Below are 17,072 nucleotides of genomic sequence, written 5' to 3'. Positions count from 1 at the left end.
GGTTAATACAAAAACTATTGCCAACTGCGTCTCCCAACGGACTCGAGTTACGATGAGGTAATTGGTACATTAACCGTGTGCAATGATCAGTAATTCCAAGTAGCTGCAAGCAGATATGAGTTTTTTCGTCTGCAGAAAAAATCGCAACAGACATACTGCCAATGGTACAGAGAACTAATGGCCACGACTAGGGAGCATAAATTTAAGTGTAGTTGCGGCAACTTTTACAGTGATTTAACGATTAGAGATGCGATAACATTCAGTGTCCCAGATAGCAGAACACAGGAACAGATCTTAAAGTATTCTGATCCAACACTTCCTCAAGTATAGCACATCTTAGAACAATACGATTCGGGTGCCACAGTCTGACGAGGCCCCAATTTGTCGGGTCGAGTCGCCCCTCGGTCGCGACCACCCCGAGCAGCCACAGCAATGAGTGCGTACACAGCCACGTGGAAAGCCACGTAGATATGTAAACGGGCCAGTGAATTTACTGAAACCTCGCCCTAGATGTTTTGCTGCTTGCTGCTACATCTACATCTACATCGTTACTCTGCAATTCACACTTAAGTGCCTGGCAGAGGGTTCATCCAACCATTTTCGTACTACTACTCCATCATTCCACTCTCAAATGGCGCGTGGGAAAAAGGAACACCTAAATCCTTCCGTTTGAACTCTGATTTCTCTTATTTTATTATGACGATAATTTCTCCCTACATAGGTGGGCGTCAACAAAATATTTTCGCATTCGGAAGAGAAAGCTGGTGATTGAAATCTCGTAAATAGATCTCACCACAAAGAAAACCGCCTTTCTTTCAGTGACTGCCACCCCAACTTGCGTATCTTATCAGTGACACTCTCACCCCTATTGCGCGATAACACGAAACGAGCTGCCCTTCTTTGCACTTTTTCGATGTCCTCCGTCAATCGCACCTGGTAAGGATACCACACCGCGCAGCAATATTCCAGCAGAGGACGGACAAGTGTATTGTAGGCTCTCTCTTTAGTGGGTTTGTCGCATCTCGTAAGTGTTCTGCCAACAAAACGCAGTCTTTGTTTCGTCTTCCCCACAATATTATCTATGTGGCCTTTCCAATTTAAGTTGTTCGTAATTGTAATTCCTAGGTATTTAGTCGAACTGACAGCCCTTAGATTTATGTGATTTATCGTACACCCAAAATTTTATCGGATTTCTTTTAGTACCCACTGCTAATGTAAACAGTTGTGTTGTCACACCCATAGAAAGCAGTTTATTGTTAAGAAATAAATGGCACATTTCCTTTGCCACTAAAGTTTTATTTTTTTTTCCTTTCATTTATATTTTATTGCTGCAGTATCTTTCTCCAGTAGCAGGTGACAGTAGCATTCTTTTGTAGAGAATCAATTCTTACCAGTCAAAACTACAAAAATTTAACTGAAAGCTAAAACAATGAAAAATTCCCGGAATTCCGAAAAATTCCCAAGTTTTTCCCGGTATTCTCCTGAATGAAAAAATTCCCGGGTTTTTGCCGGATTTTCCATGTCGTATACACCCAGTATTATTACGAATAAAGAACCTTATGTTGTAGGAAGAGAGTATCGGCCACCAAACAGCATCCTCTCCTCGCTACCCACGACACGAGACTCTGCAGCGGCAACGGTGACACAAAAAACACGACATGTCATCTTTACGGTGAGTAGCAATCTCCCCTTTCCTTATACTGTTTATATTCCAACCTGGACTTTCCAGTGTTTGTATATTAACAAAGTCAATAATTTGACAATGGAGGGAAACAGGGGGGAGAGGGGGGAAGGAGATTGTAATTGGAGATCACGGTTTGAGTAAGAAGCATGTTCAAATGGATGTAAGTCATGGCATTAATGCACAGGTGAGAGGCTTACAGAAGACACACTAGTATAGAGAGCTGCATCTAACCGGCATTGGACTGAAAACCACAAGAACAAAAAGATAGCCACTGTGTGCTTAAGCATTTTTATATTTCATGGCAGCTGTCATTTTTGGCACGAACTTTCTGCAGAAGGCTGACGTTAATTTCCATTTACTGTGATCTAATATTTACTGTGATCTAATAAGGTTCCAGTTGTACGTAATAACAATAGTAGTACTGTAGTAGCAGTAATAATAGTAATAGTAATAATAATAATAATAGTAACAGTAATAATAATGGCAAGAAATACATGGAAACACAAGGTTCCCCGTTACCCTACCTGCTGTACGCACTGCTCAGATGACTGTGCTGCTTTGGGTGTTTCGGCACGAACCCCGTCTTTCTCTACAGCCGCTTTCTCACACACCTTTAACATAACCCCATCCCTCTCTACAGCTGCTTTCTCAGGTACCTGTAACAGATTCCATGAAATTCTGGATTAAACCGAGGGGTGACTAGGTACCTGTGTACCACTCAATAGTGTGAAGCCCAACCTGAGCCACGTCCCAGAAATCTTCCTCCACATCATCTTCGCTCCATTCCTGCTTCAAAGCTTCCAAATCAAATGGCTGCAACACAAACAATTTATTATTTACGTATTTATGCATTTACTTTACACAGCGAGATTAGGATCTGTCTTACATCTACCGATATCTTTTGTGAGTCGACATTCCGATATGTATAGTGCACGGGCAGCACACAGTGGTAACAATAACAGTGATCTTCAGAGTCCACGAGAGGGAAGCGATGGCTGAGAAGGGAGTGAGGCAGGGATGTAATCCATCTCCCATGTTATCTGTAGATTGAGGACACTGTGGAAAAAAAACAAGGACACGTTCGGAAAGAGGATTAACGCTCACAACAAAATATCAAAGCTCGGAAGCCTGCCGGTGTTATAATTCAGTCTAAAATAGCACAGGACTCGGAAGAGAAGTCGAATGAAATGGAGACTGTCTCGATAAGAGATGATACGATGATGATCAGAAAATAAAACAAGGGCAGTGGAATGTAGTGGAATTAAATAAGTCAATGCTGAGGAAATTGAGACAAGGAAATGAGACACACAAAACAGTACACGAGTTTTGCTATTTGGACAGCAAAATAAATGACCGCAGCCACAGTGGACAGGGTATACAAGAACACATTTCTGTAAAAGAGAAATTTGTTAATGTCTAATATAAATTTAAATGTTACAATACCAGAGAGGGAAAGTAGCTACTCACCATATGGTGGAGATGCTGAGTCGCGACAGGCACAACAGAAAGATTCACACAATTAAAGCTTTCGGCCATTAAGGCCTTTGTCAGCAGTATACACACACACACACACACACACACACACACACACACACACACACACCTCAGCAGTCTCAGAGAGCTGAGACAAGACTGCGAACAGCAGCACCAGTGCATGATGGGAGTGGCGACTGGCTGGGGGTAAGGAGGAGGCTGGGGTGGGGAGGGGGAGGGACAGTACGGCGGGAGTGGCGGACAGTGAAGTGTTGCAGTTAAGACGGAGGGCAGGAGAGAAGGTACGGAGGTGGGACGGGGTAAGTAGCGAAAAGGGGAGAAATAAAAGAAATTAAAAGACTGGGTGTGGCGGTGAAATGACGGCTGTGTAGTGCAGGAATGGGAACAGGGAGGGGGCTGGATGGGTGAGGACAGCGACTGACGAAGATCGAGGCCAGGAGGGTTACGGAAACGTAGGATGTACTGCAGGGAAAGTTCCCACCTGCGCAATTCAGAAAAGCTGGTGTTGGTGGGAAGGGTCCATACGGCACAGGCTCATCTTACTGACTGCTTCACAGCCTGTGATGCAGATCTGATGCAGATGCGTGTGCAAGTTGCATATTTGTGTGTGTGTGCGTGTGTGTGTTGACAAAGGCCTTAATGGCCAAAAGCTTTAATTGTGTCAATCTTTTTATTGTGCCTGTCGCGACTCAGCATCTCCACTATATGGTGAGTAGCTACTTTCCTTTTCTGGTAATGTTACATTCCATCCTGGATTTTCCATTGTTTCAAATTTAAATGTTAGGAAGTCTCTTCCGAAGGTATTTGTCTGAATTGAAGCCTCGTCCAGAAGTGAAGCGTTGGCAACAAAAAATCCAGACTAGAATAGAAGTTGTTCAAACGTTCCATAGAAGAATTCAGAAGATTGGACGGGTAGATGAATTAACTAATGAGGTGGGATGGGGGGGAACAATCAGGGCACATCCTGACAAAAAGTGTCAGTCGCTGCCGACACGTAACGAGACGTCGACAAATAAGTCACGTTGCTGATGGAAAGGGCAGGGGCAAGTATGTGGTGTAAAGATTGCAGAGCTGTAGAGGTGAAGGTGCTCGCACAGGACAGCAGAGTGTCACGGAGAGCTGCAGAACAAGTCTTTGGACTGAGCACCTCGAAAACAGTAACAATGATAACACACACACACAAATTTCAAGCTTTCGCAACCCGCAGTTGCTTCATCAGGAAAGAGGGTAGGAGAGGGAAAGACGAAAGGATGTGGGTTTTAAGGGAGTGGGTAAGGAGTCGTTCCAATCCCGGGAGCAGAAAGACTTATCTTAGGGGCAAAAAGGGACGGGTATACACTCGCGCACACACACATATCCATCTGCACATATATCTAAAACTGAAAAACAGTATTTGCTTAGCTTAGTAAAAGTCACACAAAACAACAAAGTATCAGGTCACACAAAACAACAAAGTATCCGGTAAACACAAAAAATAAAAAAAAGAATTTACTGTGTACATTAAATTACGCCCTACATTGGGTGCCAAAATGTAATAAATTGGGATATGGATATGACATCACATGGGCATTATGTAAATCAAATCAAAATACTGAACCCCAAAAATATAGTAAATTGGGAATAGGATCCGCAAATACCATTGATTAAAACATGAGACATGAGTTATCACATTAACATTCATTCACTTGCACTGAAATGCATATGCTTCAAACTCTAAGCTCTCACAGGGATCAGAGTAGACACACAGATTCAGTTCCATATAGTTGCATTTACATATGTCTGCCTGTGTCCGTAAATATATATATATATATATATATATATATATATATATATATATATATATATATATATAAAAAAAACAAAGATGAGGTGACTTACCGAACAAAAACGCTGGCAGGTCGATAGACACACAAACAAACACAAACATACACACAAAATTCAAGCTTTCGCAACAAATTGTTGCCTCATCAGAAAAGAGGGAAGGAGAGGGGAAGACGAAAGGAAGTGGGTTTTAAAGGAGAGGGTAAGGAGTCATTCCAATCCCGGGAGCGGAAAGACTTACCTTAGGGGGAAAAAAGGACAGGTATACACTCGCACACATGCACATATCCATCCACACATACAGACACAAGCAGACATATTTAAATATATTCCACGTGGGAAAAATTATATATAAAAACAAAGATGAGGTGACTTACCGAACAAAAACGCTGGCAGGTCGATAGACACACAAACAAACACAAACATACACACAAAATTCAAGCTTTCGCAACAAATTGTTGCCTCATCAGAAAAGAGGGAAGGAGAGGGGAAGACGAAAGGAAGTGGGTTTTAAAGGAGAGGGTAAGGAGTCATTCCAATCCCGGGAGCGGAAAGACTTACCTTAGGGGGAAAAAAGGACAGGTATACACTCGCACACACGCACATATCCATCCACACATACAGACACAAGCAGACATATTTAAATATGTCTGCTTGTGTCTGTATGTGTGGATGGATATGTGCGTGTGTGCGAGTGTATACCTGTCCTTTTTTCCCCCTAAGGTAAGTCTTTCCGCTCCCGGGATTGGAATGACTCCTTACCCTCTCCTTTAAAACCCACTTCCTTTCGTCTTCCCCTCTCCTTCCCTCTTTCCTGATGAGGCAACAGTTTGTTGCGAAAGCTTGAATTTTGTGTGTATGTTTGTGTGTCTATCGACCTGCCAGCGCTTTCGTTCGGTAAGTCACCTCATCTTTGTTATATATATATATATATATATATATATATATATATATATATGTGTGTGTGTGTGTGTGTGTGTGTGTGTGTGTGCGCGCGCGCGAGTGTATACCTGTCGTTTTTTCACCCTAAGATAAGTCTTTCCACTCCCGGGATTGGAATGACTCCTTAGCCTCTCCCTTAAAACCGACATCCTTTCGTCTTTCCCTCTCCTTCCCTCTTCCCTGATGAAGCAACCTTGGTTTGAGAAAGCTTGAAATTTGTGTTTGTGTGTTTTTTATTGTCTCTATCAACATACCAACGCTTTCGTTTCGTAAGTTACAGCATCTCTATTTTTAGATATATTTTTCCCACCTGGAATGTTTCCCTCTACTTACACAGAATTTAAGAAATGTCTGTCTTATAAACATTGTGTTACAAAATTTCCACATCATATTCCTGTCCAACATGCCTCGTCAGCACAGAATGAACAGTGACATGAAAAAGTTGACTTGTCGGAGAAGGAATGAGAAATAACGGGTTTAGATTAGCTGATGATATAGGAGGAGGAAAACAAAAACAGCAAGGTATATGAAAAGTACAGATAGTTTACAGTATGCCAGGAATGCAAGTTTCTTGTCACACAGAAGGAAGGTAGCTCCAAAACCTCGAAAAGCGAGCTACATCACTGATACGCAATAAAGCTTTTGAGGAGGATTCTGCCTTGAACAAATAAGACTGTTTCTTTTTTCAGCCATTCATATTTTGTTGGAGATTCACCACCATCAATGGGTTAATTTTATTTTGTGTAGAGCAAAAGCTAAATACATGCATAACAAGACGTACATTGCTGCGACTGTAGTCATTATATTTAGAACATTTTAATGAAATATCTACCAAAAAACACACACTCCAACTGTCTGTCTGCAGTGCAGCTCATATTCGTGGTACAGTTTGACATCTGATTCGTGAAACACATCTGTTACTGTTCTATTATCTTACTGCAATTATTTGTATAATTATTTGTATATAATTTTCTGCTGTCAATACTACTCTCATAATTATCTTTTAATATTTGTATAGCAGGTTATTGTAGTTGTGTTCGAAAATATTTCTTCTCAATGGTTGTGAGGATACATTACTTGTGATTGCCTTGGTAAATTGGCGCACGTGTGTGTGTGTGTGTGTGTGTGTGTGTGTGTGTGTGTGTGTGTGAGAGAGAGAGAGAGAGAGAGAGAGAGAGAGAGAAGAGGGGGGGGTTATGTAATTTCTTTGTACTTAATTTTTGCAATTTCCACATCTTCATTACTCTATACAACCTCACATATTCCTAGTCATACACTACTGGACTGTTTAAATTTTGAACCCATTTGTCCTATCAGAATTGTGAGAAATACATTAGTCTGACACGAGTGAATGATTGTTAATTACTGTAACTTACTGTTTTATGTTTAAAACTCTGTGCAATAAATAGGAATATATCAAAATTAATTTCCTTCTGTGTTGTGTATTTTCTTTAACATATGTTCATTGGCTCCATTAACAACACAGTAAGGAGATGACTGAACAAAACAAGTTATAAGACTTTTTGCCTTCTCTCTCTCTGTGCCAGGAAGCAGTAACAGGAATTTGGTGCATACCTTAATTTTTGTCGCTTCTGGGACCGGAAGTGTAGCTGCACATTGATCATGTTCCGGTTCAATTTTGATACATACAGGATCCTGCAAAAGATATTACTTTGCTGTAAAGAGCCACGCAATACAAAAAAATCACACTCTGAAAACTGCAATGCAAAAATTAATGTCTTCTCCAAACAGAGTCGAGCAGTGGATACACATAGCAATGCTACTAACAAACATACTGCAGCCTGAACTGTCTTTACCCTTCTTTCATGTAGACAAGTATATAATTCTAATTTTGTGACTAGATTGACGATTTCTCGGCAGGAAGAATGCAGCACGTTATCTTACACGGGGGGTCATTGACGGGTGAAGTAACTTCTGTCGTGCAGCGGGAAGTGTGTTCAGACATTTACACTGTTCCTACTCTATACTAATGAGCTGCCAGATCGTGTCAATAGCAACCTCAGACTCATTAGAAATGGTGTGGTTAGCTGTAACAAAGTTCAGTACAAAATGGCTGCACAAATGTTCAATCTGATCTTGTTAAAATTTAAAAGTGGTGTAAAGACTGTCAATTTCCTTTAATGTTTAGAAATATGAAACTCTGCACTTCACAAAAGGACGAGAGAAAAAAAAAGAAGAAAAGAAATCCATAGCATCCTATGATAAAAACATCAATGAGTGACAAATGGAATCGGGCAACTCGTGCAAATACTGAGACGTAACAGTTTGTGGGGATGTGAAGTAAAACCGTCACACACGGATCAGTCATAGGACAACAGGTGGCAGACTTTAGCTCATCGGTAGAAAACTAAGACGATGCCATCAGTCTGTGAAGGAGTCTGTTTACACGACACTTGTGCTGTGGACGAATTCCAACTGTGTGTCTTTGATATTGTAGTCACAGAATACCAGGTTTTTACGTTTTGTGAAGTGTGCAATTTTGTATTTCTGAACACTCGAAGCTAGTCGTCAGTCTTTGCTTCAATTTGAAATCCTACCAATACTGAACAGGATTTTTCCATTTGCTTACAGTCACCACTAGCAAGCTGACGAGATGTGCTACCGGGATAGTGCAATCGGAGAAGAGTCTACATCTACATCTACGTCCATACTCCGCAAGCCACCTGACGGTGTGTGGCGGAGGGTACCTCGAGTACCTCTATCGGTTCTCCTTTCTATTCCAGTCTAGTATCGTTCGTTGAAAGAGAGATTGACGGTACGCCTCTGTGTGGGCTCTAATCTCTCTGATTTTATCCTCACGGTCTCTTCGCAAGATATACGTAGGAGGGAGCAATATACTGCTCGACTCCTCGGTGAAGGTAGGTTCTCAAAACTTCAACAAAAGCCCGTACTGAGCATCTCTCCTGCAGAGTCTTCCACTGGAGTTTATCTAGCATCTCCGTAATGCTTTCGCAATTACTAAATGATCCTGTAACGAAGCACGCTGCTCTCCATTGGATTCTCTCTTCTATCGACCCTATCTGGTACGGATCCCACACTGCTGAGCAGTATTCGAGCATTGGGCGAACAAGCGTACTGTAACCTACTTCCTTTGTTTTCAGACTGCATTTCCTTAGCATTCTTCCAGTGAATCTCAGTCTAGCATCTGCTTTACCGACGATCAACTTTATATGATTATTTCATTTTAAATCACTCCTAATGCCTACTCCCAGATAATTTATGGAATTAACTGCTTCCAGTTGCTGACCTGCTATATTGTAGCTACATGATAAGGGATCTTTCTATGTATTCGCAGTACATTACACTTGTGTACATTGAGATTCAATTGCCATTCCCTGCACCATGCGTCAATTCGCTGCAGATCCTCCTGCATTTCAGTACAATTTTCCATTGTTACAACCTCTCCATATACCACAGCATCATCTGCAAAAAGCCTCAGTGAACTTCCGATGTCATCCACAAGGTCATTTATTTATATTGTAAATAGCAACGGTCCTACGACACTCCCCTGCGGCACACCTGAAATCACTCTTACTTCGGAAGACTTCTCTCTATTGAGAATGACATGCTGCGTTCTGTTATCTAGGAACTCTTCAATCCAGTCACACGATTGGTCTGATAGTCCATATGCTCTTACTTTGTTCATTAAACGACTGTGGGGAACTGTATCGAAAGCCTTGCGAAAGTCAAGAAACACGGCATCTACCTGGGAACTCGTGTCTATGGCTCTCTGAGTCTCGTGGACGAATAGCGCGAGCTGGGTTTCACACGATCATCTTTTTCGAAACCCGTGCTGATTCCTACAGAGTAGATTTCTAGTCTCCAGAAAAGTCATTGTACTCGAACATAATACGTGTTCCACAATTCTACAACTGATCGACGTTAGACATATAGGTCTATAGTTCTGCACATCTGTTCGACGTCCCTTCTTGAAAACGGGGATGACCTGTGCCCTTTTCCAAACCTTTGGAACGCAACGCTCTTCTAGAGAACTACGGTACACCGCTGCAAGAAGGGGGGGCAAGTTCCTTCGCGTACTCTGTGTAAAATCGAACTGGAATCCAATCAGGTCCAGCGGCCTTTCCTCTTTTGAGCGATTTTAATTGTTTCTCTGTCCCTCTGTCGTCTATTTCGATATCTACCATTGTGTCATCTGTGCGACAATCTAGAGAAAGAACTACAGTGCAGTCTTCCTCTGTGAAACAGCTTTGGAAAAAGACATTTAATATTTCAGCCTTTAGTCGGTCATCCTCTGTTTCAGTACCATTTTTTAGTAATGTCACTTTTATACAAAAGGTACATGTCTTTAGGAGAGGAAGCGGATTACCAAATAATAACATTTAAAAAAGATGTATTGCTGTTCACATATTTGTAGCAAAGAACAATACAAGAAAGGCAATCGTGACAGTCAGTACCTACTGGCAGCTAAGTGGTATTTGCTCCACACATTTTTTTTTATTTCGTTTCTGGACATAAAGTTATTTGTGGTGATGAAGATAGACGAGACAGTATTTATAACAGCACTTACACTCTCGTCACAGAACGAGATGACCAAAGCCGTGGGACAGCACACACACAGACGGCGGTAGTTCGGCGTACAGCAGGGCACGGCTGTCCTCTGTACTCGGGTGGTTCCTGTGAGAAGGCTTCCAGTGTGATTACGGCTGCACTACGGGAACTAACAGCGTCTCACACAGTTTGGGTAGCCGGACCCACACGCACGGGACATTCCTCTTCGCAAATCGTTACGGAATTCAATATTCCGATATCCACGGTGTCGAGACTGTGCCGACAATATGAAATTCCGGGCATTACCTCTCACCGTGTAGTGTGAAATAATTGCAGAAATCAATTTGGGACACACGGCAACCGTACCCGTCAGGACAGTGCGACGAAATTTGGCGTTAACACGCCACGGCAGCAGGCGACCGACACGAGTGTCTCTGCTAACGGCACGACGTCGCCGGTAGCGCCTCTCCCGGGCTCCGACCGTGTTGTTGTTGTTGTTGTTGTTGTTGTTGTCTTCAGTCCAGAGACTGGTTTGATGCAGCTCTCCATGCTACTCTATCCTGCGCAAGCTGCTTCATCTCCCAGTACCTACTGCAACCTACATCCTTCTGAATCTGCTTAGTATATTTATCTCTTGGCCTCCCTCTACGATTTTTACCCTCCACGCTGCCCTCCAGTACTAAATTGGTGATCCCTCGATGCCTCAGAACATGTCCTACCAACCGATCCCTTCTTCTTGTCAAGTCGTGCCACAAACTCCTCTTCTCCCCAATTCTATTCAATACCTCCTCATTAGTTATATGATCTACCCATCTAATCTTCAGCATTCTTCTGTAGCACCACATTTCAAAAGCTTCTATTCTCTTCTTGTCCAAAGTATTTATCATCCACGTTTCACTTCCATACATGGCTACACTCCATACAAATACTTTCAGAAACGACTTCCTCACACTTACGTCGATACTCGATGTTAACAAATTTCTCTCCTTCAGAAACACTTTCCTTGCCATTGCCAGTCTGCATTTTATATCCTCTCTACTTCGACCATCATCAGTTATTTTGCTCCCCAAATAGCAAAACTACTTTACTACTTTAAGTGTCTCATTTCCTAATCTAATTCCCTCAGCATCACCCGACTTAATTCGACTACATTCCACAATCCTCATTTTGCTTTTGTTGATGTTCATCTTATATCCTCCTTTCAAGATACTGTCCATTCCGTTCAACTGCTCTTCCAGGTCCTTTGCCGTCTCTGACAGAATTACAATTTCATCAGCGTACCTCAAAGTTTTTACTACTTCTCCATGAATTTTAATACCTACTCCGAATTTTTCTTTTGTTTCCTTTACTGCTTGCTCAATATACAGATTGAATAACATCAGGGAGAGGCTACAACCCTGTCCCACTGTCTTCCCAACTACTGCTCCTGACCGTATCGGTTTGAGACGGCAGGGTTCGAGTGTGGCACAGATCCCAGTTGTCAGACGGGCACTCTGCAAGTGGGTGTTGGCTCGATATAGGTGTGCGCCGAGCTAAATGAAATGGGCTCTGGTCCAACTGAACCAATCAGTGGCCGACTTCGTCACGTTCGGCTACTTGGGGACTAGTTGCAGGCATTCGTGGACTTCGCATTTCCAGTCGATGATCGAATTTTTGCAGATGACAGTGCATCGTGTTACTGGGCCACAGTTGTTTGCAGTCAGTAGGAAGAACTATCTGGACAGTTCGAGCAAACGATACGGCCACTATCCGACACCTGAGGGGCATAATCAACAAGTCAGTTTGTGAACAAAGTACAGCACAGCCAAAACTTTCGCAATTGCAGACAGCTTTAGATGCAGCACGCCTCAATATTTCTGCACGTCGAGTCGGTGCACTATGCCACGCAAAAGGATGTTAGACATGATATTAGAATGTATCCCATTACTTTTGGAACAGAGTGTATGATCTTATGAATGCCAATTTTCACTTTTTAACAGGAGGTAATTATTCTTTGAACTGTAGAAATACCTACAAAATGTTTGTTGGACATTCACGTTAAAAATGGCCACGCATAGGCATATATTGGACGACCGAAATTATCTTGCGATTTTCTCAATAACGCTTGAGAAGTACGCGCTACTGCTTACACATTTTGTTGTCCTCATGGAGTACTATGAGTGTACAAAGTTTGAAGTAAATCTGCATTCCAAACATTGTGGCCTCCCTTTGTAAGGAAGATGCACTAACTTTCACAACGCACTGAGAACAGCAATGAATTTCCTATATGGTTAGGCCAAATTGTAGTGCTTCGAGAATTTCGGAGTAAATTCTAGAACCACTCTGTCTTCCAGCATTTTCACCACCCGATATTTTAGAAGTGAGTGGCAGAAACGAATACATGCTACTGCGCACGTCTATTTGTATGTGCAGGTAGAAAAAAACTGTTACGAGGAAAAGACGGACCCGGGGGCCGAACGGTGGAAGCCGAGTACCTGCCGTACGGTCCACGGAGTCTGCATGTACGGGTCGAGAAGAACGAGGAAACTTTATGTAGTATTCTGTGCTCTTTAGTGTCTCTGTTGATTGTAAAAAGACTAATGAACAACTGAATATAGATTTCTATGTTCGTTCATGTATTGGACTCTTTTTTGGACTAGAGACTTTCAACTAACTTCACGTCCTGGACTCGGAGAAGACGCACGTTCATATTTTCATACGGTTTTTAAACCAACTCTTGTGTCTCAATGTACTTAATTATTTCTAAAGCTCGAGACACGAGTGAGACGATGAAGATATTTATACGTCTAAGAAGAGAATTTTGTTCAGCACAGCAGTTCTAGTACATCGTTAATCAACGAGTACGTTGACACTACAGTTCATATACGTGATCAATAGATTACAGAAATAAGCAGATACAACTATTTTCAGTCGCCGAAAAATGTTAGAATGTGGCGACCCGAGTGATAGGACCTGAAGAAAACGGGAATTTTAAGACAGAAACGGGAAAAAGATATTACGAGTTGCCATAGCAACCGGGCCTAACAAGATACGAGAACTGTTTCCAGTAATTATATCGAGTCCAATAAACCAATGGAAGAAAGTCGTGAGTGCACCACAGTAAAAGACGAGAGAAGGTGATAGCGGCAAAAAACCGGGGAGAATACCTCAACCTTTCGACTGAGTGTGGATAGTAAGCACTCTTCACACACGTACATCGTGCCGACACCGACGCAGTAACCAGCCACCGACGCCGAAAAAAATAATTATTTGGTAAAGTTGAGGGTACTGTTGAATGATAAACTGTTAGTACAGTTATTATACATAGAGGTGAATTTTTTTTTAATGATCACCAGAGCTAATAGTAAAACAAATACGGATCAAGAACAGCAACTAGCAGAACGAGTCACAGCTATTAAAGTGACTAGGGAAATGCGAGACCTGTCTGAATTAGTGAATTTAATTAAAGCCCAGAGAGCAGATTCCAAAGGAGATAGGCTCAGTACATTCTAGATTAGATGCTAAGTTAGATGGCTGTAGAACAGAGTCAAATGCTGAAAATGCTTCTTTAAGAAAGGAACCAGATGCCAAATTCAAAGCCCATAATGAGTTTTTTAATGCTTTTAGGAAAGATTTAGACGATCGCTTTGTGGCCTCGAATAAAACATTAGACAATAAATTCGAGAAAAACCTAGACTTGATGAATTCAATAAATTCTAAATTGAATGCTCAAGGTGAGATGTTAAAGAAAAACCTAGACTTAATAAACACAATGAATTCTAAATTAAAGGCTCAGAATGAAACCTCAGTTATCCAAAAGACAAGTATAGGTTTACGGCCCGTCAAAATACACGCCGAGAACAAAGTATCTAGTAATTGATGTAAAAGCATAGTTACTTTGGAGGTTGAATGCGACGTCAAATTTTAAAGAACCCGATCTTAATGAAAAGTTAGAATCTTGTGAAAATGTATGTAACGTTAAATACAATAATGTAAGACAGGAACTGAATGCTTAGAAAGAGAGTGTAAATCAGCCTGTGCGATTAATGTCAATTGTTCAATTGCAAATTACAGGTGTCAGTACCGACTTGTCAGTTCACGAGTAGATAATGTAGGACACAATTTCAAAGAGAATACATCCAGCTCTGATATTATAAATGTATGTAGTTTGGCAGAACCATTTGAACTAATTCAAGATTGGGAAGTTACCGAGAGTATAATCTCCTGAAACATTTCATCAATTCCTTTTTCTGAACTTAGTGATGCTAGCAAGGTTACGGACGACTTGTGCGAAGAACTCAAACTTGTCCGTGACAGGGTAGAAAATAGAATAACTTTACTTAATGTTGTGTTTCCTAGTAAAGTGGTAATTGTTTTGTTGTAGGGGGACTTTCACACCAAATTTAACGAGAAGTATTGGTGTGTAAGTAATCGAGTGAGGTTAAGGTTAGATCCGTGGGATCCGGGCGGAGTCACATCTGTCTCCCAGGGACGTTAACGTTCTGTCTTAACAGGTGGAGCGACGACCGTCAGATCCCTAGGCATTTTTGGTGTTTCTTCTGTACTATTTTTCCTGCACCGAATTCCCTTCAAATCTTAAACTATTCTGTAATCTATTCTTGAATTCTTATATTATCCTATTATCCACCTTTAGAGAGACATATAAGTTGATCAGTTTTCTCTTGCTTCTGCATCCTTGTCTTTACTTGGCCGACAGGCAAAGGCTACTGCAAGTGATTGATATCAAGCCCATACTGCACATAGAGAAATACGCACTTATTGTTGTTCATTGTGATGGTTCTACATCGTCTAGGTACTTGGAAAAAAAAAAACTATCATGTTGATAAGGAGCATAACTAATGACCGTAAGTCAGGGAGGAACTAATTGTGATAATTATTAAGCAATGTCTGTCTAACAAATATTCTGATGATTTGTAGGATAGTGGGACTCTAATAACCTAAGTAAACATACTATATATTGAATGGTGTATAGAGACATAGAATATATCAAGTATGTATAAGTCAAAAAGTAGGGGAGGACTGCGGGGACTAAATTAAGTATCGAGAAGTGGAGTTGATGTGTAAAATAGATTTGTAACTTTACCAGAAAACATTTAATTATAGTGTTCATAAAGATGTATACTAGGGAAACGAACCATGAGGCCTACTCATAAAGGTTAAGAGGTGGAGGGGGGGGGGGGGGGGGGGCACCCAGCATGTATTGGATGAAAAGGGCAGATAGGCAGACCTAAGAAAGGCTGACCTATACTGTGCAGACAGGGGCACCAAGAGACCTGTACCATAGGAAAACAGGAATTAAAAATGGGGCGTACCTACCAAAACGGAAGGAGAAAGGGTAATCATAGGATCAACTCGTATGGGACGTATAGGTACTGTTTCTACAGGGGAAATGGCAGTATCGTGACAAAAGCCACAAAATTTTGTAGAAATTATTCTGGTAAGTTTGAATTCTATACTTCATTAGCATTAATATGTTTTATGAGTGTCAGTAGGAATACTTTTATTTTGCCCAGAGTTCCTCCAGACTACAAAAAGATTATAAATAATCAGATCATTGCGTACTAAAAAAGAAGTGCAAAGAATTAGAATAAAGTACACAAGTGTCCGGAAAACTTGGAGTTTGCAATTAAAAATTGAGACAGAGTCCTAACGAATCCTAAATATTAGAAAAACTTACCAGATCAAATAGGAATATTCGGGGTTGATGTCAAAATAGAGCGAGAGTAGAATATATGAAAGATTAGCCAGAGTTTATTCTAAATGAGTACAAAGATCTTTGTTGGAGTGTATACTGCTAGAATTGTATGTGATATCAATTTACATAATGATTGTATAAAATATCGTGTTCAATTTACGGGGCAGGGGATATGTAGTGGTTCGATGCAACAAGCATAAAATGGAAATGAGGCAGGTGTTAGGTCATGTGATTTACATGACCATTAATGAAAAAAATGATAGGGAACTGGATTTCTTATTCTATTATACAATGCAGACAAGTTTTTGACATGTATTTAGAGCGTGTGGGACCAGATGTCCGACCACATTTAGATTGCCCAACCTCCCACGTTCCCGCCCAGTAAATTAATGACGAAGGGTCAGTGTGCGAGCCAGCCTGGATGCAGTTTTCAGGTGGTTTTTGGTGAGTACTAGGCCGGTTCCCATGTTCCACTGGAAACATGTACTACACAAACATTTAGAACACTTTCTCACTCTTTTCTATACACAGGCAGACTGAGGGGAGACGTGGGCAGGTGTGGCGAGGGGCAGGTTGACCGATGACTTTCTCTGTTTGGTCTCCTTAAGCACTTACTCAGCATCTGCCTCCATACTGTCAGTACTCTGTCAGTTTTGACAGCAAGACTAGGAGGAGCAAGGTTTACCAGCAGCATTTTCTGTAGCAAGTACAATCAGATTTTCTTTCTTGCCACAACATAAGACTAATGACAACAGCTGTACTACCCTACACGACAGCTGTGTATAGCAAGTGGGCACCCTCTTCACCTGTTCACTGCAAGGACTTTTAACGAGCACTGGAAAACGTGTAACGAAGCAGGGTTGCCCACTGCTATCCTGTTTTGGTTTCACACTCCTTCAGTAACTT

The 17,072-nt window shown here is 41.4% G+C and overlaps 1 protein-coding gene across 16 annotated transcripts in view; it reads right to left on the bottom strand.

Moving 5' to 3' along the window:
* The window catches only part of LOC124553681 (GDNF-inducible zinc finger protein 1-like), a 128,621-nt gene that overhangs the window by 31,746 nt on the left and 79,803 nt on the right, over positions 1 to 17,072 (bottom strand). For all 16 annotated transcript variants that reach the window (XM_047127571.1, XM_047127578.1, XM_047127582.1 and 13 more), the window contains 3 exons: positions 7,517 to 7,597; positions 2,423 to 2,497; positions 2,209 to 2,340 (listed from right to left, as the gene is read on the bottom strand). In XM_047127571.1, the coding sequence (XP_046983527.1) occupies positions 2,209 to 2,340; positions 2,423 to 2,497; positions 7,517 to 7,597 (288 nt within the window). The remainder of the gene's footprint in view (positions 1 to 2,208; positions 2,341 to 2,422; positions 2,498 to 7,516; positions 7,598 to 17,072) is intronic.

This window comes from Schistocerca americana, chromosome 11, assembly GCF_021461395.2.
Source record: "Schistocerca americana isolate TAMUIC-IGC-003095 chromosome 11, iqSchAmer2.1, whole genome shotgun sequence".
Classification (NCBI taxonomy): Eukaryota; Metazoa; Arthropoda; class Insecta; order Orthoptera; family Acrididae; genus Schistocerca; species Schistocerca americana.
This window is presented reverse-complemented; position numbering and strand designations above follow the sequence as displayed.